This window comes from Lynx canadensis, chromosome X (assembly GCF_007474595.2).
Source record: "Lynx canadensis isolate LIC74 chromosome X, mLynCan4.pri.v2, whole genome shotgun sequence".
In the NCBI taxonomy this organism is placed as follows: domain Eukaryota; kingdom Metazoa; phylum Chordata; class Mammalia; order Carnivora; family Felidae; genus Lynx; species Lynx canadensis.
The window spans coordinates 6,607,908-6,631,323 of record NC_044321.2 but is presented as its reverse complement, the minus strand read 5'-3'; the positions used below and the strand labels follow the sequence as shown (position 1 = coordinate 6,631,323).

The window sequence follows — 23,416 nt, the reverse complement described above, 5'->3', positions numbered from 1 at the left end:
GCTGGCGCCCCAGCAGGCAGGAGCACGTGCACACTCATGGTCAAGGGGTAGCTGGAAGGAGGGAGAGGCCGGACATGGAGGGAGATGAGGTGAGCAGCTCTGCTCAAGAGATCCAAGTCAGCAGAGAGCAGGGCAATTTCTTTTACATTTTTATCTATTTCTAAAATTATTTTTGTTAACGTTTATTTATCGTTGAGAGAGACAGACAGAGCATACGTGGGGGAGGGGCAGAGACAGAGGGAGACACAGAATCGGAAGCAGGCTCCACATTCTGAGCTGTCAGCACAGAGCCCGACGTGGGGCTCGAACTCAGGGACTGTGAGATCATGACCCGAGCTGAAGTTGGACGCTTAACTGACTGCCCCACCGAGGCACCCCTTTCTTTTAAATTTTTAAACGTTTATTCATTTTTGAGAGTGGGGGAGGGCAGAGAGAAGGGGATAGAGGATCGATCCAAGCAGGCTCCACGCCATCATGCAGAGCCCGACGTGGGGCTCGAACTCACGCACTGTGAGACGCTTAGTTGGATGCTTAACTGACTGAACCACTCAGGCGCCCCGAGAACAGTATCTCTGAGCTGAGCCCAAATGACCGGCAGCTCAGGAAGCCCTGACACAGGGGGACCCTGACCCTTCCCCTGCTGACCCATCGGTAGCTGACCGTGGATACAGAGCAGGGCCAGGACCCCTCCCCGGCTTCTTGTTCAGCCTGCAGGTCACTGGGATCGCAGGCTCTCATACCAGGATTGACCGATGGGGCACACCGTGGGGACGGTGACTAATTCAGTGCACTGTGAGCGACTTTCTGGGTAGCAGCTCTTGGAGGTGGCACGGCCACCATGTGCCTCACTGAGCTTCCTGAGAACAAAGTGTCCACATGTGGGTCTGGGTATAGACACTGACCCGGATTTGGGCCCTCTGCGAGCACTCATACAGCAGGGGACGTGGTGCACAGGCAACCTTTTCCGACCCAAAAGACACGATGGGTGGGAACACTAAAAAATGTGGGTACCCATCACCCCCCAGTATCTTCAATAGGCACTGTCCCTGTTTACTGAAATCCCTCTCAAGCTCCTGGAAAAGACAGAATGAGAAAATCAACACTGGCTTCAGGCAAGAAAACAATGAAACCCACTCCCTACGTCCTGAGCTGACGCAGGTCACGAGCACTGTGGGAACACATGGCTGTTTCTCCGAGGAGCCCGCGGAGCTCAGAGCAGCTCCCGAGAAGCGAGCGACCTGAGGGGCCTAGGCCAGCTCGCCTGGAACAGTGTCGTACACTTGGCCCGCCACACAGACCACGTTATTGCTTCTTCTTCCCTTCAGAAAGGACAACACTGCCTCCCACTGACAGGTTATCTCAGTGGTGCCCACAGTCTGCATGACACAGAGCAGACGTGGCCCCCAGATGAAGCTGTGGTTACGAGGCCACACTTGCAGAGATACAGGATGCTATCAGTGGTGTCCTCTCTGCCGAGTTATTTTCAAGGTGGAAAGAAAAGAACAGGGGCGCCTGGGTGGCTCAGTTGGTTAAACACCTGACTCTTTAAAAAATTTTTTTTAATGTTTATTTATTTTTGAGAGAGAGAGAGAGAGAGAGAGAGAGAGAGAGAGAGAGAGATACAGTGTGAGTGGGGGAGGGGCAGAGAGAGAGAGAGAGGGAGACACAGAATGTGAAACAGACTCCGGGCTCTGAGCTGTCAGCACAGAGCCCGACGCGGGGCTCGAACCCACGAACCGTGAGATCATGACCTGAGCCGAAGTCGGACGCTCAACCGACTGAGCCCCCCAGGCGCCCCTTAACATCTGACTCTTGATTTCGGCTCAGGACATGATCTCTTGGGTCCGGAGTCTGAGCCCTGCGCTGGGCTCTGTGCTGAGAGCGTGGAGCCTGCTTTGGGATTGTGTCTCACTCTCTCTCTGCCCCTCCCGTGCTCATGCTCTTTCTCAAAATAAATCAATGAACTTAAAAAAAAGAGAACGGCTTGAGACTCTACAACAAAAAGGTCCAACAGAACTTTCTGGGATGATGGAAATAAATGGTGCACACGTGGTGCAGCTGACGCACAGAATTTATTTTGTTTTTCATTAACTTCCATTCCTACGGCCACATGTGACTGTGGCTACCGTATTCGACAGCACGGGACATCGGGGCCAGAGCATTCCCTGCTGCGGGGTTCACCTGTGCACCGCAGGATGCGAGGCATCCCGGCCTCTGCCCGCTGGGTGCCAGCAGCAACACTCGCTCTTCAGCTGTGACCCCCCCCAAACCTCTCCAGACACAGCCAAATGCCCCCCCGGGGGCAAAGCCACCCTCCCCCAGATGGACAACCACGGCCCTAGCGAGCAAGATGAAAATTCTGCACTTCTGCCCTTTCCCAGTTCTTCAAAGGCACTCTGAGAGGACGGCAAAAGGAAACGTTCAGCGTTCGGGACCGGTCGGTCCCTGCCTGACCATATTTATCAACATCTCCACGGGCACGGCAGACAAGTCCACGTCAGAAATTCTAACAGCAGCGCCATGGAGTTGAACAGGTTTTTCCTCTGCCTTCATAACATGTGTATACCAGCTTTGCTTTTCACACATGACACAGAAAGAAAATGTGTTGGGGCACCTGGGTGGCTCAGTCGGTGAAGCGTCCAACTCTTGACTTTGGCTCAGGTCTGATCTCACAGTTTGACCGTGTGAGGCCCTGCGTGAGCCCCACATGAGCCCCGCATGGGTCCTGGCTGGGGCTCTGCGGTGACAGCGTGGAGCCTGCTTGCGATTCCATCTCCCCCTGTCTCTGTCTCTGCCCCTCCTCTGCTCACACTCTCTCTCAAAAATAGAAACATAAACCTACAAAATGTGTGGAAATACTGGACATTATGAAAAACACCGAAGTCTCCTGAAGGCGTCAGGCTTACTGCACACGGGACTCTCCAACCACACAAGTGCTCAGGGAAAGCACAGCCCTCATGGGCAGATGCCCGGAGGGAAGGCACACACCACCGCTGGGCCTGGACCACGGGGACAGAGGACAGTCCGCACCTGCGGCACATCCCCTTTGCTCCTGGAGAACAGGGCACCCCGCCCCGACCCCAAGTTAAAAATCCACCTGACCCCTGGAGCTGTGGGTTGTCCCCCATGGGGTCCAGACACCGCCCCCACACGGCCCAGGAACGACGCCCGGGAAACCTCCCGCGGGAGCCCAGGGAAGGGCAGGCGCGGGGCCAGGGCCGTACCTGGTGGAACTCTCGTCCTGGACCAGCAGGGGAGGTCTGTCCGTGAGCTTCTGCGGGGCGAACTGGGGCGAAGGGGAGCGAGAAGTCTCCATGGCGGCCGGGCGCGGGGCCCGCAGCGAGGAAGGGAGCGGGGCTTGGCTCTCAGGCCCGGCCGGGTGCCCGTCTACATGCCGACCCGCGCGCTCGCCGTCTTCGGGCCTTTGGCGGGGGGCGCACGCGTCCGGGGCCTCGGGGGACGGCGGGGGCCCGCTGGGGGTGCCGCCGGCCAGGCCCCCCAACTGCCCGGGCTCACGCTTGGGCGGCGGTGGCGGCGGCGGCCTCCGCGGGGCTGGCTGCTTGGGGACAGGCGCGGCGCTCAAGGGCCTGGGCTCCTGCCCGCGGGTGTGCGGGGCCGAGGGCGCGCCCTCCGAGGATCTGTAGTCTCGAGGGAGGGTCCCCGCTCGGCCGCGGGCCTCCGGGGGCACCTCCGGAGCCCCCCAGGCGGGAGACGGCTGACCGAGCTGGGCCGGCGTCCGGGAGTCCTGCTGTCCTGCCGCACCGCTTGCCGGCCGTCGGACATCTGCTTGTCTACAGGGAGAAAGTGTACAAGTGAGCGCACGATGCCAAGCCGCATCTCTCCAAACGGGACTAGATCCAGATCTCGATGACCTTCTTAACTCATTTTCGGGAATGACAGCCAGATACGTTTTCCCACACCGGTCCCCGCCGCTCGGGACGCGAGGTATCCAGTCCAAGCACACACAGGAGGCTGCATGTTGCTACCTCACGTAACAGGACGGGAAATATTAAAATGACACGCACACACTTAAGGTACAGACATGTACTTGCACACACACGTTGCATTGTGGGGCAAGAAAATTCACACTTTAGTTATTTATAAAGGTTCAGACCTCTTAAAATTTTTTTCAATGTTTATTTACTTTTGAGAGAGAGAGACAGAGAGTGTGTTGGGGAGGGGCAGAGAGAGAGAGAGAGAGAGAGAGAGAGAGAGAGAGAGAGAGAGACAGAATCCAAAGCAGGCTCCAAGCTCCGAGCTGTCAGCACAGAGCCTGACGTGGGGCTTCAACTCAGGAACCACGAGATCACGACCTGAGCCCAAGTCAGATGCTTAACGGACTGAGCTACCCGGGAGTCCCCTTTACACATTTTTAAAAACAACACTAGTGAAAAATCTCATATGGCTATATTTAGAAATATTTATTTCTCGATGTAACAGTATTTTTATGTGGCTTATTTAGGAAAGTTGCCATTTACAAAAAGGCATAGAGCTTTCTAAGATGAGCCTCAAATCAATTTATGAATAAAGCCTTTAAAATCAGTAGTATATTATTTTTTTCCTAAAGTTTTAAAAAGTTTTATTTATTTTGAGAGAGACAGAGGCAGCATGAGTAGGGAAGGGGTAGAGAGAGAGGTAGACAGAGAGAGTCCCCAGCGGGCTCCATGCTGCCTGCGTGGAGTGCGATGTGGGGCTTGAACTCACAAAGCCGTGAGATCATGACCCGACCCAAAAGGAAGCGTTGGACGCTTAACCGATGGAGCCACCCATGCACCCCAATCAGTCGTATATTATTAAAAAGGAGAAAAACATGGGGCACCTGGGTGGCTCAGTTGGTTGACCGTCCCACCCTTGATCCCTCGATTTTGGCTCAGGTCGTGATCTCAGGGTCAAAGGATCGAGCCCCACGTTGGGCTCTGTGCTGAGTGTGGAGTCTGCTTAAGAGTCTCTCTCTCTCGCGCTCTCTCTCTCTCTCTCTCTCTCTCGCTCTCGCTCTCTCTCCCTCGCTCTTGCTCTCTCTCCCTCTGCCCCCTCCCCCACTCATGCTCTCTCTCTCTCTCTCAAATAAAATTTAAAACAAGAGACAAAAACAAAGACTTTGGGCGCTGCAGTGGCTCACTCATCATTCCATACTGCTACCCGTTCCCAGCTCTACCTCCACATTCGATGCGCATACGCGTGTGCTCAGTACGCACAGACGCACACGCAGGAAGGTCTCCGCAAAACCCGGACGGAGGCACACGCTCCAAGCACGTTTCTCTGCGCTGCAAGCAGCGCTCACTCACGGGCTAAGCACTATCAACTCTGTGACAGAGCAGCCTGCCATGCCTTTGCCAGCACAGTTCCTTCCAACCTGACACAGTAATAAAAGGAGCCTCGGAAGGACCGTCCCATTCAGGGAAGAGCAATTTGGCATTGAGGAGATCACCTCAGAGGTGTTAAAGCAAACTCTAACGAGGGCAGCACGGGGGGAACCGGAAGACGGAGCACCGGTGCCCGTAAGTGACGTCCCCTTCTAACAAGCTAGGTAAGGCTTTCCCCCTCATTGCAGCACCCCCTTGGGGCCCAGGAGTGAGCCTGCCTCCTGGGATGTGATGCCCGGCCCGGGTATTATGGATGCCCCAACCCCAGCCAGGCTGCTGCACGACCAAGTCCAGTGCCCGGTGCGTGTCCCTCTGACCGTGTCCCTCGGGGAAAGGGCCCCTCCAGCTTCAGCGGATGCTCTGGAGTAGAACCCTGACCATGCCCAAGTCCCTCCCCTTCCCGTCGTCAGCCAGCTGGGGGCAGCTCCCCACCTTGTGCTGCCGTGAGCACAGCCACACACACACGGCTGGACCCGGCCGCACCTAGAAGCTGGAAGCCGTCCACATCTGGGAGAGGTCGGAAGAGCTCAAGTCCCACAGGGGCCCTGGGAGAGGGCAGGTGTGGTCTCTGCTTTCAAGACGCTGAAGACACGGCCTCGGCTTCGAAGATGCACGGTGACAAAACAGCCAGGCAGAAGAGTTTAAAATATTAACCCAGCTTCAGAAAGTTAGATATTTAAGAAAAAAATACATACTAGGTACACGCTAAGAGAAACTAGAAATTTTCAAAATAACTTTTTAATAAAAAAACATTTTTTAGATGTTTATTTTTGAGAGACAGAGAGTGAGCAGGGGAGGGGCAGAGAGGGAGGGAGACACAGAATCCGAAGCAGGTTCCAGGCTCTGAGGTCAGCACAGACCCCGACGCGGGGCTCCAACTCACAAACCATGAGATCATGATTTCAGCTGAAATCAGACGCTTAACTGACTGAGCCACCAAGGCACCTCGGAGCCCTTCCTTTTTAAATGTTGAAAAATTTTTCAAGGATAGGGGCTCCTGGGTGGCTCAGTTGGTTGAGTGTCCAACTTCAGCTCATGTCATGATCTCATGGCTCATGAGTTTGAGCCGCGCATCGGGCTCTATGCTGACAGCTCAGAACCCGGAGCCTGTGTCTCCCTCTGTCTCTCTGCCCCTAACCCACTCGCATTCTCTGTCTCTCTCAAAAATAAACATTTAAAAAATTTTTTTTAAATTTTCAAGGATAAAGTTAATGGTGATAGAAAGATCCACAGAGTAAGAAAATAAGAAGTCTTACGGATTTGCCAGCAAAGGCACCTAAGCATTTAGCTCCGAGGAATGCCTGGAACAGTGAGTCAAGCCATACAAAGGAACCTTTAAAAAGCAGCTGCATTCCAGAGTCCCAGCAATTGATATGCAGCTCAGGTCACTCACTGTCATGCAGAACATGCTAATGACACGTTATCAAGGAGAAGGTTGCTCCAGGAGGAGGCTCCCAGGACACCTGCAACCTCTGGGCAGGCGGGAGCCCAGCACCTGGGTCTGAGACAGGACAGCAAAGCAAAACAAACCTCATCTGGATTTTCTCTCTGCCCCTCCCCTGCTGGTGTGCGCTCTCTCTCTCTCCTAAAATAAATAAATAGACTTTAAAATAAAAGCTGACGGGTGCCGGGGTAGCTTAGTCAAGTCAGCATCTGACTCTTGATTTCAGCCGAGTTCATGATCTCATGGTCGTGGGTTTGAGACCCAAGTCCGGCCCAGCACTGATAGCATGCAGTCTGCTTGGGATTCTCTCTCCCCCCAGCGCCTGGCTGTTTTCTCCTCTGCCTGCTGCCATGAAAGGTCCGAGGCAGGGCAGCGAAGCAAAACAAACCTCATCTGAAGAGGACCCCCCCCCCCCCCCGCCCCGCCCCAAGGCCACATAAATGCTGCTCAGGACCCCAGACACCCTGTGATAGGGGCAGAAATGACCAGAAGTCCAAAAGGAGAAAGACTATATACAGACACATACATACACACACACCAGATGCCCAGGGAATCCCATCAACACTGGTATTATTCAAATCTTGATTGATTTGATTCAAATTGTTGATTTGGGGATGCGGCCGGTCAGCCCCATGTCTAACTGTGCTTTCTAGATCCGAGAAGTGACGGTTTTATTTCCAGGTTCTTTGTGCTCGTGATGAGCCCTGTTGTGGCCCTGGGTTCCTCTCTCTGGGCCACAGGTTTCTGCTCCGTCTCACACAGGCCCTCTACTCCTGGTCACCCGTAGCCCAGGACTGGTCTCACTCTCCAATGCTTGCGTGGTTCACGGTCTCCACTCACCTCACTGGGCTATAAGCGCCTCCACGGAGGGCAGGAGACCAGGCTATCTTCTTGAAGCCTCACAAGCAAATAGTGCATGCACCATGGCACACGGTCACCCAAACGTCAACGTACAAATGCATCTGCTGCTTTCAGTCACTGTGCACAATGGTAAGGAGCAAGGCTGTGTTGCTTTCCTTCCTCCCTTCCTCCCTCCCCTTTCTTTTATGTTTATTTTTTATTCTTGAGGGAGGGAGGGAGGGAGAGAGAGAGGGAGAGAGAGACAGAGAGAGGGAGAGAACAAGTGGGGGAGGGGCAGAAAGAGAGAGGGACAGAGAATCCAAAGCAGGCTCCAGGCTCTGAACTGTCAGCACAGAGCCGGATGTGGGGCTCGAACTCACAAACTGTGAGATCATGACATGAGCCGAAGTCGGAGGCTTAACCGACTGAGCCACCCAGGTACCCCATTTCTTTTTTTTTTTTAAGTTTACTTATTTACTTTGAGAGAGAGAGAGAGAGAGAGAGAGAGAGAGAGAAAGAGAAAGAGAAAAGAGAAAGAGAGAGAGAGAGAAAGAGAGCAAGCTGGGGAGGGACAGAGAGAGGGACAGAGAATCCCAAGGAGGCTTCACACTGTCAGCTCGGTGCCTGAGGCAGGGCTCGAACTCACAAACTGTGAGATCATGACATGAGCCGAAGTCGGACGCTTAACCGACTGAGCCACCCAGGTACCCCATTTCTTTTTTTTTTCTTTTCTTTTTTCTTTTCTTTTCTTTTTTTTTTTTCAAGTTTACTTATCTACTTTGAGAGAGAGAGAGAGAAAGAGAAAGAGAGAAAAAGAGAAAAGAGAAAGAGAGAGAAAGAGAGCAAGCTGGGGAGGGGCAGAGAATCCCAAGGAGGCTTCACACTGTCAGCTCGGTGCCTGAGGCAGGGCTCGAACTCACAAACTGTGAGATCATGACCTGAGCCCAAATCAAGAGTCGGATGCTTCACGGACTGAGTCACCCAGGCGCCCTGCGAGGCTGCATTTTCTGAGACGCAGCCAGTCAGGTTCTCAGAGAAATAACTTTGCAGGTGAACATTCCCATCATAACTGAACATTTTTAGACTGCTCTGGAATCACTAATTAATTCAGCACTGCTCTGCAAGTTGGGTTAACCATCATCTCCATCAAGGAAAAGAGAAACATTTCTAGCTCTCGGATGACTTACGTAACGCGTACCACAGGGTCCTCCTTTCCTAAGTGCTCAGAGGGACAATGAGAGGAGAGGGACACACGGTCACTTCTGACTCGGACACACATTTCTTGCTCACGGCTCTTCCTCCTGATGCACTTCAGTGTGTGAGGCCATGTGGTGAGGCTCTGGCCCACATTTCATTTGGGGTTTCACTAGGCAGACGCTTCCCATCACAGCACCATTTACCAGCTGTGTGACATCGGCGAGAGACAGTGTGTCCCCGAGCCTCATTTCCTCACCATGGGATACCGCGCGGGGGCGCCACGCGAGGCAGAGGCGGCAGAGCCCCCCGCGCGGCGGGATCCACGTGGCGGCCCCCACCAGCCACACGCTGCGCGGAGCCCCCAACGGGAGAGTGCCCCGTGTGGCGGAGCAGACCCGAACGCAGGTCTCCGCGGCAGCACCGCGTACCCCCCGCCCACGCCACGCCGCGCCACGCCGCAGCGCGGCACAGCCAGGCAGGGCCGCCCAGGCCTCCACCGGGGGAAGGGCATCCCCGTGGCAGCTGCTCCGGGGCGCTTACGGGTACCGCCACAATCCCGTGGGATGGAACTGCCCAAGTGAACGACGGGGAGAGACAGAGCAACCTTCCAGTGGAAGACAGCACTCGGGTGTTTCCTCCTTTCATTTCAATATTGCGAAAAATGCTAACTCCTACCGTTCAAAGGAGCCAGCCCGCCGCTGACGTCAGCCAGGGTGGCTGGCGTACTGGAGACGGTTCAAGAGCAGTACTTGCGAGTGTATGTGGCAAAGCCAGGTCTGCACGGGACAAGATGACTCCACAGGCCAACCGGGTAGGACTCAGAAGTGCTGCCTTCCAGGCAAGAGACAGGCTTCCCAGAAGCGGTGGAGGTCAACATTCACAGTTTTAGGCGGCACACATCCATTGCCGGTGGGTATGGAGGACGGCGATTTTGCGAAGGCTGGAACCGTTTATTAGAAATCACAGCTTCTCTCCCTGTATCTGCACGGAACACCACCAGGCAGGCTGTCTCGAGAACAACACTGCCACCGGACATTCAGACGAGCCAGGTGGCTGGGGAGACAAGGGACGCTCACGCCACAAGTACAAGTCTCCGGAACGAGTCCCTGGTGTCTCCGCTGATCTTTGTGTGCCCCAGGGAACTCCCAGCACACACACATGGCCGCAGTGAAGCACACGCAGGAAGGTCTTCTGTGTACACAGCACCCCCTCAGAGCCAAACAAGGTGGGAAAAGGTGACGATGATGGGCAAGGCATGGAAGCGAAAGAGGCAATCAACCGATTCACTGACGAACGGACGGAAACGACTAGAAACGTCTCCAACAGCATGAACACCCAGGGATAATGGCACCACCCACTCTTTCCTTGGAAATGCCAGACGACCACAGGATTTCCCAGATGGTGAGCCCCTGGAGGCTAAAGGCTGTCTGGCTGTCGTATCCCAGTTTCCGAGTATGCAAACAACATCTACCAAATGCGTGGACAGGTACACTAGTGATGAGGGAGAGAGCGGTTTCCATGAGTCCTGTCCCAGTTCCGTGTCTCGCAGAATCACCTTCTGGGAGGGGAGGGGCGCTGAAATCGTTTTCAATCCAGTCATCTCTTTACTGCAACGTCTCCACTAAAGTTATTCCCTCTGCGTCAGACCCAAAGAGGCTCTCTCTTCTGTGATTCTAATGCCACACGGGGAAAGCAATCACTTTAGAAAATCAGATGAATGTTACTTCTTCATTATCTTAACAGATGGATAAAAAGACTTGCTCCCTTTGGGTTTTGTTTTTTGCTTGCAGGAATTTGGGTGGTAAATAGGAATGAAGCTGAATTGAGAGGGACTGGTAAGTCGTTTGTAGTTAAGTGGAGGAGAACAGATTAATAGAGAGATTCCACACACACAGAGGATCCAAATCAGAACGTACAAGCACAGATTTCTTGAAGGACTAGTGTCCAATCACAGAAAATACTTAGATTTAGAAACTGTAATCTGTGACCGCCCCTCAAGCATCCAACTCTGTGTTCAGAACACGTGTTTTGAATCTATTCCAGGCCTCTTTCATTTCTGTGGCTAGAGACACTTGTTCCTGGTTCCAAGATGTGACGCTTGGAAATTTTTGTTTGTTTTAATGTGTTTATTTCATTTATTTTAGAGAGAGAGAGAGCGCGAGAGGGCGCATGAGCGGGGGGAGCACAGAGAGGGGGACAGAGGATCTGAAGCAGGCTCTATGCTGACAGCAGACAGCCCGACATGGGGCTCGAACTCACGAACCGTGAGATCATGATCTGATGATCTGAGTCAAAGTCAAACAAACACTTAACCTACTCAGCCACCCAGGCACCCCTGAAAATTGATGAATTGTTTTGTTTTGATTGAACCAAAATCCCCAAATCAGGCAAATTCTCTCTGCCAATGAAAGCTCCAGACCAGTGAGAAACAGGCGCAAATGGGCTAAAGATGACATTTTCACGTGCTCGGTTAGCCAAGTTTTCTTCAGGCATTCCGTTATCAGCTTTCCTAAAAATACGTTCTGCGCAAAGTTCAAAGTGGGCAAGCCCGATCCGAACTGGAAGGTTTTAGAACTAGCCGAACTGATCGAATCAAGATTTCAGGGGGAAGTGGGGCTGGCCAATGACACTGCTCCGCTGCTGGCTACAGACTGCACTCAGTGTGGTCTGCAGGCTTTAAGTAGGTGACCCGGCAGGGCACGATTAGTCTTCTGAAACCGCAGGACACAAGAGTGTGTGCCACAAGTCACCCCACAGTCCCAGCGCACCCTGCCGTCTCTTCTGATGGGCGTTTGGATCCCCTGGTCCAGCTGCACCTGCGGCCAGCCAGGACCCCACTCTCAGCATGGGTCAGCCCACGTCCGACCAGGAAATACCTGAAGCAGGACACACGGTACAAACCACAAGAGATACAGTAAAAAGTTCTCTCTGCCTTCTGAGACCCTGGCAGCTCCTTCGGCAACTCATGGGAAGCTATTACCAGTTTGAAGCCTATCAAAGAAAACAGGGGAAACGTAATCAATATCAGAGGCTTTCGACCCTCCCAGGCATGAGGTTACCCTGTCCATATTTCTTTCCAAGATGTGTAAAAAAGCAGCTTCCTGAACCCACCCCTCCAATTCTCAAGAACATTCTGAAGGAACGTAGGGGATGATGCTACAGACATACAAATCTAAGCTCTCCTCGAACTTACTCCACGAGAAGCCAGCTCCGGGCAGAGGTAGGGGCTGATGAGGACACGTACGCCTGCAAATCTGTTATCTTAGCAAAAGCCTTCCTGGGAATCTGGATGTCAAGGCAGTGCTGAGAATCTCTGCTTTATGGGACCCTCCCCTCCCAGATTCCTTCTCTCCCCTTGTTCTAACCACTTGATCTGAGTATTACAAACTACGCCTGAAGCTTTGATCCTTGGCTTGGCATGTCCCTTCGAAACCAGACGATCATCCTCTGAAGACACAGTGAGATTAAGTACCCCTTGGTACCAGCCTTAGAGGGATAAAGCCTTGATGTTTCATTCTCCACCAAGAAAGGCTTCTCAAACCCTGGGCCCAGGGGATTTGGGCCTTGGCCTGTAGTTTGTCAAACCCTGCTCTAAAAGGCAAGGCAGATAGTAATTTCTAAACAATTTTAACTCCTTTTGATAAGTACTATGAAGCGAATGCCAAGGGAGAAAAGAGGAGAGACTTTAGAGAGAGGAGGGACTGCTGAGTTCCTCTAAAGCTATGATTTTATACCTGCAATGCCTCCTTTTTAGCTATTAGTGGGAGCAATGGTCTCTTGTGAACATCCTTGGGTGAACCATGGTGAATGTTGCAACCTGTCGCTGCAAATCATTAGAAGCAGTCAGAAGGAAAAATCAGGTTAGTATCGTATTACGGCAGACACTTCATTTACCTCAATAATAGTTTTGGGAACATCTAGGCTGCGTAAGTTTTTATTAGGTATGATCTGTTCTTGATAAAAACTTAAAAGCTGCAAACATTAGGGCACAGGGAACAAGTGATACATGAATTTGGGTTTACCGTACATCTTGTGCCCTACATGTACACGCTTTTCTCCTGAGCCACTTAAGTTTTTAAAAACACGTGTTTGTATTCCTAGAAATCTAGCTATGGATCTGGGAGGTCTTGACATTATAGAACATCTCTGCCTCTATTCCTCCCCACCCCCCACCACAATTTTATCTTTTATTTTTATTTTGGGAGAGAGAGAGACAGAGAACACACACATGCATGCAAGAGGGGGAGGGGCAAAGGGAGGGAGAGAGAGAGAGAAAGAGAAGGAAGGAGGGAGGGAGGGAGGGAGGGAGGGAGAGAGAGAGAGAGAGAGAGAGAGAGAGAGAGAGAGAATCTTAAGCAGGCTCCAAGTTCAGTGCAGAGTCCGACTCAGAGCTCGATCCCATGACCACACCACAATCTTATCAAGGTATTGTTTACACACCATAAAATTCAAGCGATGGGAGGTTTGGGTAAATGTACAGAGTTGTGTATTCACCACCACAATCAAGTCAAAATACAACTGCACTGCCCCAGAAAGTTCCCTCTTGCTCTAAGGCACTTACTGCAGCCCTGACTGAAAACCCTGTAAGGTAGTGTGTTTGTCTGCAAGGACAGCCAACTTTAGGCAGACGTAGAAGATTAAAATTCCTTAAAACTACAAGTCAGGGGCGCCTGGATAGCTCAGTCAGTTAAATATCTGACTCCTGATTTCAGCTCAGGTCATGATCTCATGGTTCATGGGTTCAAGCCCTGCATCAGGCTCTGTGCTGACGGTGTGGAGCCTGCTTGGGATTCCTTCTCTTCCCCTGTCTGTCCCTCCCCCATTTATGCTCTCTCTCTCTCTCTCTCTCTCTCTCTCTTTCTCTCTCAAAATAAATAAACATCTGGGAAAAAAAAACACCTACAAATCAAACCCTACTGAAATGATTGGGAAATGCCCATTTCAACAAATTTGAGAGGGAATCTATTCACGACTTGCACAAACTAATGTTCTGAAAGCAAAGCCACGTTGCAGTGACCTTTCCAGACTGTGAGCAAAGTATTCCATGGGAAGGATCAGCCACCCTGGGCATTTCCACTCTTCTTCTGTCCTCCCCTTATTGCATTTTACAAACATGCATATGCTTTAGCCACCATTAGCATGGAAAGTAGATATGCCTGACCCTGTCCCCCAGAAACTTCCGGCTCCTCCTGCCACCAACACCAGATCAAGGCCAGACTGCATGCTTGATCTTGCAGACTCCCTCTCATCCCTCCCAAGCCACCTGCCACTCCTCAGGGATGCATGTTCCTGCAACATACATTTTGGCCAGAGGCCCTCCCCTGCCATTTATGCCTCGTGGTTTCCATATCTCCGCTTTGATCCACACTCTTCAGAATACGCCCCATGGACACCATTCCCATTTTCTTTAAGATCCAACCTTTTCCATGAAGCGTTTCCAGGACCCGTTTTTGTTTTTGTTTTGTTTTGTTTTGAGAGAGAGAGACAGACAGAACGTAAGCAAGGGAGGGGCAGAGAGGGAGACACAGAATGTGAAGCAGGCTCCAGGCTCTGAGCAGTCAGCATAGAGCCCGATGCGGGGCTCAAACTCACGAACTGCAAGATCATGACCTGAGCTGAAGTCACATGCCCAACTGAGGAGCCATCCAGGTGCCCCCATTTCCAGGACCTGTTGACAAACAAGCCTTTCTTCTGATGAACCCCCATAAGGATTTAATCTTTACCTGTTTGTCCCCAAACTATACTCAACTTATCTGTGTTATTTTCGGTGAATATCACTTCTCCTGGATACGGTGATAACACCCACTTCTGTCCGTAGGCCTAACGCAGTGCCCTGGCACAAGGCAGGCTTCAGCAAAGACTCAGTGAGGTAACAGGAAGAAAGGAGGGAGGGAGTAAGGGAGGAGAGGAAGCCAAGGCCGGCAGGCTGATTTTCTTGGGCCTTCTGACTACCTGAGATCACAGTATTTATTTCTGTAACCCTCCAAAATTCATATGTTAAATTCTAACTCCCTCTCACCCAGGGGGTAGTGTTAGGGGGTGGGACGTGGGGGAGGTTATTAGGGCATAAAGATGGAGCCCTCAGCAGTGGGACAGTGCCCTTGTAAAAGAGACACGAGGGGCACCTGGGTGGTTCAGTTGGCTGACTGTCTGACTTCGGCTCAGGTCATGATCTCAAGGTTCATGAGTTTGAGTCTTGCATCGGGCTCGCTGATGTCAGTACGGAGCCTGCTTCTGATCCTCTGTCCCCCCCCCTTCTCTCTCTAAAAAGAAAAAAAAGAGAGAGAGACACAGGAAAGCGCTTGTGGCCCCTCTCTCTGCCCTCCACCACGTAAGGACACGGCAAGAACAGAGCTGTCTGCAAACCAGGAAACGGGTCTCACCAGGAACCAAGTCAGCTGCACTTCAATCTTGGATTTCCAGCCTCTGGAACTGGTGAAAAGTAAATGTCTGTTGTTCAAGCACCTAGTCTACGGTAATCTGTTATGTTATTATCTTCCCTGACAAAGAGAAGATCCTTCAAGGGAGATTCTCTCTGTACCTGATTCCATTTTGCAGGCTTCCTGGCACCTCACCACGTAAATACAGATCAGTAACCAGAAACATACCGATGTCACCCAAAGACCTGTCCACAGAGCCCGTGGTTCTGATCGAATACTAATTAAAACATAGGGGCAAATACACACACACACACACACACACACACACACACACACACACACGTGCACCCAGTATGCTGGAGCAGTGAGGCCCTGACCTGCTCTTAAATGAGAGGCGGACGGCGTCAGCTCTACCGCGCAGCCGTGTCCTGACTCAGTCCTTGCAATTTCACATCACGTTGCATGAATGCTATAGAAACCAATGCCACTCACAGAAGCAGTTAGGTCTCCTTGCCCATTAAACACAATCTGAAGCCACTCAATTTTTCAACAAAGCGATGACCATAATAAAAATATTAACTGGGGACTGAGTAGCCCTTTACTCTTTCCAGTGTGTTTGTATCTATAGTTAAATGGCTTCTATGTATTTTACTTGGACGCACTTACACCCTGAGCAATCAAATGCTTTTGGGGCGGTGGGCCACAGCAAAACACACAACAGGAACATTACAATGAACACAAAAACATCCTGATGAGGGAGAACGAAAAGGAGAAAGGCACAGGCATGGAAAAGTGCTCAAGTGAGCAGACCCTGGCAGGTATGGAAGTCTGACAGCTGTGCCTCAGACGGGCTCTGGTCAACCAGAGCAGGTGGCCGGAGGTGCTGGGGTACCGGGTAGGCGGGCACTTCTCGGTTCTTCAGCACACACAGCCCTAACCCTAACGTCCATTGGCAGAGGGCAAGCATAACTGAGAAAATCCAGTACTTCTGCCTGGCCTGTGAGGACACTGCAGCCCCAGAGCCTAAGTGACTTACTGATAACCTGAGCTAGGGTGTAGATATTCATCTGTGACTCTTTCTCTCTGTCTACAACATCACGTGAGACACTCCTCTGAAACCCCTATGTTCTTCTCTTCCTGACCAGTTTTATCTTCTTTGCAAAAACTCTGTAGAATGTTTCAGGTGGCAGTCTACAGCTCATAGGACGGTCACAGGCCCAGAGCCCCAGAGGGTTATGCTTGTGACGTCACTAATGCAAAGGCCAGTACACAACTGCCAGGGGCCTGGAGCCAGCAGGATAGAAATGGACTGTGCAAAACCGCCAGGCAGGGGCAATGGCATGATTACTAAATATTTATACACAGAAAAGGACAAAACTAAGCATAACCAACCCTAAATGTTTGAAAAGCACACAACGCACTTCAGGGATCTATCTGCAACCTAAATAACAATGATCATGAAGAGAGAGGTCCCACCCCCAACAGGAAAGTGAACACAAGATATGAACAGTAATGAACCAAAGAAAAAATACAAATGGCTAGACAAGGCACAAACTCAACTTCGCTAGTTACTGGGCAAATGCAAGTTAAAAATGAAATTGCTCTTTTCCTGTCGAATCACAGAACTTTTAAAATGTCTGATGTGGGTGCCTGGGTGGCTTAGTCAGTTAAGCATTCGACTTCAGCTCAGGTCATGAACTCACGGTTCGTGGGTTCAAGGCCCGTGTCGGGCTCTGTGCTGACAGCTCAGACCTTGGAGCCTGCTTCAGATTTTGTGTCTCCCCCTTTCTCTCTGCCCCTCCCCTGCTCACACTCTGTCTCTCTTTCTCTCAAAAATAAACATTACAATTTTTTTTTTAATTTATAGTTGGGGCACTGGGTGGCTTAGTTGGTTGAGTGTCCAACTTCAGCTCAGCTCATGATCTCAGGGTTCGTGAGTTCGAGCCCCACATTGGGCTCGTTGCTGTCAGTGCAGAGCCTGCTTCAGATCCTCTGTCCTCCTCTCTCCCTGCCCCTCCTCTGTTCTCTCTCAAAAAATAAATAAGCATAAAAATAAATAAATGAATGAACAAATAAATGTCTGATGTGGCCAGAGTTTTGAGAAAGCAGGACTTCCCTAGGCTACTAGGTGGTAGGGCACAAACAGCACGCACTTTATGGAAGGCAATTTGCGCGTATTTCCCAAAAGCCTACCTAGCAATTCCGTATCTAGAATTTGATCCTAGGGAAATCAGCATGCCAGAACATGAGTATTTCACAAGATGTTTGCTGCAGCCTCACCTATATAACTGTGAAAGTGTGGAAATAATCCTAAAAGTCTACAGGACCTCTACTGGACATTTGTATCTTACAATGCCACGCATCATACACAGAACTTCCTTATATATTTTTAAAGTTTTTCTTAAAAAATTTTTTTTTAATGTTTATTCATTTTTGAGAGACAGAGATAGACAGCGCAAGTGGGGTGGGGCAGAGAGAGATGGAGACACAGAATCTGAAGCAGGCTCCAGGCTCTGAGCTGTTAGCACAAGGCCCGACGCAGGGCTCGAACTCAGAGAGTGTGAGATCATGACCTGAGCTGAAGTCAGACGCTCAACCGACTGAGCCACCCAGGTGCCCCTAAAATTTTTCTTTTTTAAATGTTTATCTATTTTAGAGAGAGAGAGAGCGCACACACGCAGGGACACACGAGTTGGGGAGGGGCACAGAGGATCTGAAGAGGGCTCTGTGCTGACCAAAGAACTTCCTTATATTTTTACTTTTTTGTTTTAATGTTTATTTATATTTGAGAGAGACAGAGAACGCGAACAGGGGAGGGGCACAGAGAGAGGGAGAGAGAGAATCACAGGCAGGCTCTGTACCATCAGTGCAGAGCTTGATGTGGGGATCAAATCCATGAACCGTGAGATCGTGACCTGAACCGAAACCCAGAGTTGAACGCTTAACTGACTGAGCCACCCAGGCGGCCTCTAGTCTCCCCATAATTTAAGAGAAAATCATTTGCGTCAGCTGTCTCTTACCACAATTGCATGTGACCCCAAATTCTCAAAATTCTATACATTGGATTGTCTAATTATTGTCACTCAGCTGAACCATATTTGGAAATGGGTTATTTACCCAATAGGCTTTAGATATATTAATTGTACATAAAAGCTTACCTTATATACTTTATTACTCTATAAAATGTCTAATATGTGAGTGTGCCTATGTTGTACACATATATACATATACGTGCATGCGCGTGGATATAAACGTTAAAACACCTTCCTAGAGTTTCTAATTATTCCATCTTTAATGGCCTCTGAGTTCGTTTAAGGGCCCACTGGCTAGACTTTGCAAGAGTCATTAAATAACAAATGTTATGCAAGTTATACCCCAAAGCACTTCATCTGTCAGCAGCTGACTTTATGAGGCATTAGCACAGGACACCGGACAGGTTTGACTGTCAAGGGCACTGCTATTCCATCAACAAAGCCTGCAGGCAGGAACACCATTGGCAGACAGGAGCTCGTTTTATTTTAAATGGATCTCAAAGACATTAATGTGTGTGTGTGTGTGTGTGTGTGTGTGTGTGTGTGTGTGTGACTTATATTTATAGGTCTTCTTTTCCATGAATGTTGATGGCACTAAGACAATACAACCTGGGGGCTGGGTGTGTGACCTCAAGAGGGATTGCAGTGCCTGGCTTCTGTCCCTGCGAATGAAAAACTAGTATGGTCTCAAGGGACCTCAGAAATCAGTGATTCCAAACGCTTTATCCTTCCTTCCTTCCTTCTTTTTTTTTAAATAAGTATTTTAAAGCTTTCTCGGTCTTTTTTTTTTTCAATGTTTACATATTTGAGAGACAGAGTACAAGCGGGGGAGGGGCAGAGAGAGAGGGAGCCACAGAATCTGAAGCAGGCTCCAGGCCCCGAGCTGTCGGCACAGAGCCCGATGTGGGACTCAAACCCACGAACCGTGAGATCATGACCTGAGCCGAAGTCGGTCGCTTAACTGACTGAGCTACTCACGCGCCCCTTATTATAGTTAACTTAAAAAAAAAAATCTCCTAAGTCCACATGAAATTTAACTTGATAGATGGCACAAAATAAGAATATACTTTTTTCCTAATCTATTTTTTCAACAGCATATGTGACATGATTTTTTCTTTTTTCTTTTTAATTTTTTTTAACGTTTTATTTATTTTTGAGACAGGGAGAGACAGAGCATGAACAGGGGAGGGTCAGAGAGAGGGCGACACAGAATCCGAAACAGGCTCCAGGCTCTGAGCTGTCAGCACAGAGCCCGACGCGGGGCTCAAACTCATGGACCGCGACATCATGACCTGAGCCGAAGTCTCAGCTCTTAACCGACTGAGCCACCCAGGCGCCCCGTGACGTGATTTTTTCTCTTCTGTTGTTTTTCATGCGTTATTAAATCTTCAATTAAAAAATAAGCTCCTTTTTGGGCTACTGATTCTCCTCTTGTATTAATTAACTTTTGTCTGTTCTTGAACCACTGCTGCACTACTTGAATTCTTGTTGCTTTATAATACATTTAAGTTCCTGTGAGGACTAGTCTTCTCCCTTATTACACTTTAAAAAATAATTTTTTGTTAAAGACTTTATTTATTTTTAATGTTTATTTATTTTTGAGAGAGACAGAGTGTGAGGAAGGGGAGGGGCAGAAAGAGAGGGAGACACAGAATCCGAAGCAGCTCCAGGCCCCGAGCTGTCAGCACAGAGCCCGACGCGGGGCTCGAACTCACGAACTGCGATCGTGACCTGAGCCGAAGTCAGATGCTTATCTGACCGAGCCACCCAGGCGCCCCAAACTCCTTATCTTATGGACAAAGAAACGGAGGGTCAGAAAGGCAGCCTGCAAGTTACACCCGCGCAGCTCAGGATACACGTCTCCAGTCTCTCAGCCTGGTTAGGGATTCTTTGTACCACACGCCCCCTCGGGAGTCCACACTGAATTCCTTCCCACTGCACTATCAGCGCCCTGGATTTGAGACACGAAAGGTCAGAAGAGACTAGCTTTGGCAACGAGCACCGCCATCTCCTCTCCTACTTCCTTGTAGGACCTTTCAACGCCAGAGGTGGCATGAATCCGCAGGAACCCAACAGATGAAAAACCAGCCACACTGCACGCAAGGGCTGTGTGAATCCAGCACTTAAGCCCCAGTTTGCTTACTGTAAAGTGAACATGGTATGCAATGTGCTCAGGCCCAAGATATGTGTGTGTGTGTGTGTGTGTGTGTGTGTGTGTGTATGAAAATGCTTGTGAACTTTAAGAATTAACACAAGAGATTCTGCAAATGTTTTTTTAAAGGCAAAAAACTAAGTAACTGTAGGATCTCGTCAGACCTCCAGCTCTGTCTAGAAGCTGCCCAGAAAGGACCTAATCATCTAAGGAAAAGCCAGCTGGAAAACCCAAGTGTCCACTGACCAGGGAAAGACGGGTTGATCCAGTGGACACAAAATAGCAGCCCTGGTTTCTACCACCTTGACCTTCTTTAATTTTAAGGCACATAAGAGGCAAAGAATTAAAGGCCGTGAAAGTAAAGCAAACGCATTCTAAAAACCGCATAACATATCAGCTTCCCAACACACCTCTGAAATTCAAAGGTGGATTTGGGGGAAGCGGCCAGTCCATGTTAAACAGGGGGCAGTTAGCACATGCTTCCCAGGGCCATGTCACTCCAGCTGGGCAAGAGATGCCTCGTACAACCTGTATGGTTAACACCAACGCGTATGGTCGTTTCTCATACTTTCTAAAAAAGCGCTTCTGTGTGTGTTCTGTTCGTGCATCTATGAGGATACCCTGCAAATTTTTTAAGGGGTGTGTGTCAGCTTGAGTGTGTATGTAGGTGAGAGAGAAAGAGAGACCATGTTTCTTCCACCATGCATGACAAAAAGCAAATGTGGAGATGTACCTCCTACTACCGTCCGTGGAATACTTTTCTGCAACATGATAATGAAAAATATTTATAGAATACCCCTCAAAGATTCTGCTTCGCAAGGGAAATATGCCAGCCCTTCACCTGACCTGCACCCAATTTTCAGATATTTTACGTGACATGTTTCATTCATTCATTCCGTAAGACTTCAGTGTGTAAGGCGGCAGGCCATTTTATAGGTTTCTGAAAACCTTTCTTCAAACTCCTTTTCCTTTCTACTTCTCAATAGCATGGCCACTACATATGCATTTTAAAAGAACGCCTGCCCATGGGAGTCAGTAAATGCAGACTCAACCAGCGTATGCATGTGTGAGCATACGCACACACACGTATATGCAGCAATTGCTCTGAAAATGGCATCCTCCCTGCAGACACAAAAGCATCTGCTGATAGCAAAGGCATTTCACAAATCTTTCTTTTACAATATAGAAGGTGAAGACTCAGAGCACATGTACAGTAAAAGCTGTGAAGAAACGGCATGCCTCTAAGCTGTCACAATCACGGTGGGGAGCAAAACCTAAGACCTGCACAATACTCAGAACCACACTGATTCCATTTTCTACATTTAGGCGTTTTTCACTGCAATTAGCAGTCTACGTGTGAATCTAGCCACAGAGCATTGTTCCATGACTAAACGTGCACACCTGATTTTGCTGCCCGCCCCCCCCCCCCATTTCCATGTGGCCGACTCACCATTTCCTTTCACTATCCGCAGTCAGTGCCTCGGTCATGAAAATGCTAATTTCCTACTGGCACAGAAAAAGCAAAGGCGAGACGCTGTTCACACCATGCCGGCCTTCCGCCGATCTCACGCAGAGCGATGCTCCCACATCCCAGGCTACCGGTCCCACTGGCACCGTGGCTCGCAGCCCAGAATGCGGTACGGAAAGCCACCGCCTTCTCATTTCAGAGCACGTTTAGCCAACTGCCAAACCGAAAGCTGCGAAGTCTGCGTGGATCCAGAAGCACAGAAGCGGCACAGGCGCGTGTCTGCACACGTACGTGCGTGCGTGCGTGCAGAGCTGGAATCTGCACCCCAACCTGCATCATTTTTCATTTCCAGGCAGCACGATAAACAAGGAAAACATTTACAGACCTCCCCGGATCTCACCCACTGTGCTGCCTGAGCTGACAACCTGCTCGTAAAGACAGGAGAACAAAAGAGACACTCGTAACTAGGCTTGGACGCAGCGGAGGCACGAGGCGACGGGTCCCATCCCGGGCGAGCTGCCTGAGGACAAATCCGGGAGTCTCTTACCGGCTCCCCGCTGGCTGCCTGCGCGTGGTGGAGCAGCGGGAACACGGCGGGGTGCTCCCTCCAGGGACGGGGCAGCCGCACCCTGCCGCAGCCCCTGGGTCTAGCTGCCTCCGGCACAGAGGAGCCTCAAAGCCATGCTCACAGCAGCTGGCCTGTCTGTGCCTGCTGCCTCGTGATGGACAAGTTCACGCAGGCTCTGTCAACTCTAACCTCCCTGACTCAAGGCTCCCTGGTATTTCATGTTACTTCATCAACAACTCCTGACCTCAGGGGGAACATTCCCAAGGCTTCTGTGCTTAGAACCCCCACCCCCAAAGACTCGCCCTTTTAAAGCTACCAAAAGGCTCGGGTGTCTTCTCCTTACCGTTTAAAAGGAGCAAACACAGGAAAGCCTAGTGACTGTATTTTATGCAGCTTTGTCTATTTAACTATGCTAATCACATAGCATGTGCGATACACTGTTCGACCCTAAAACCGTAATAAAATCAGACAGAACAATGAAAGAAAAAACCCCACTGAAAAGCCTATTTTATATCTATCTGCATTCTCTTTGTACTCTTGGGTTTATTACACACTCATTAGGAACATAATCTACCAAACAACTGATAAAGTATTTCCGGAAGTTTTCCTGTGTGCAAAGCCTTCAGTGAAGAAGACAAAGAAGTCACAGGCTGACCGCGACTTGGCTGACCGTGACTTACCAGTTCATCAGTTCACAATGATCCATATTTAAAGTCCCTGCCCTCCACCTCCCTTCCTAAAGCAGCCCAAGACCTCAGTGCTGCCCCAGTACAGGACGCACGCTCCCACCCACCACTGGCCCTAACAGCGCCCTCCCATCTGGACAGTCCCAGCCCTCCCGAGTCTTGCGCTTACCTGACTTCAAGATGGGTTTTCTCTTTTCAACCTGCTTCTATCAGCCTCTTCTAAATTCATGGCAGTTAGTTCTGAGTCTTGCTCATTTAACCGAGTCACACATACTACTCTGCAGTA

The 23,416-nt window shown here is 50.2% G+C and overlaps 1 protein-coding gene across 2 annotated transcripts in view; it reads right to left on the bottom strand.

Moving 5' to 3' along the window:
• Positions 1 to 23,416, bottom strand: part of SHROOM2 (shroom family member 2) — a 155,807-nt gene that overhangs the window by 14,194 nt on the left and 118,197 nt on the right. Inside the window, exon 6 of one of the 2 annotated variants that reach the window (XM_030305710.1) lies at positions 3,225 to 3,791. In XM_030305710.1, the coding sequence (XP_030161570.1) occupies positions 3,225 to 3,791 (567 nt within the window). Of the gene's footprint in view, positions 1 to 3,224; positions 3,792 to 23,416 lie in introns of those variants that run through there. The other variant, XM_030305711.1, reaches the window with a different exon arrangement.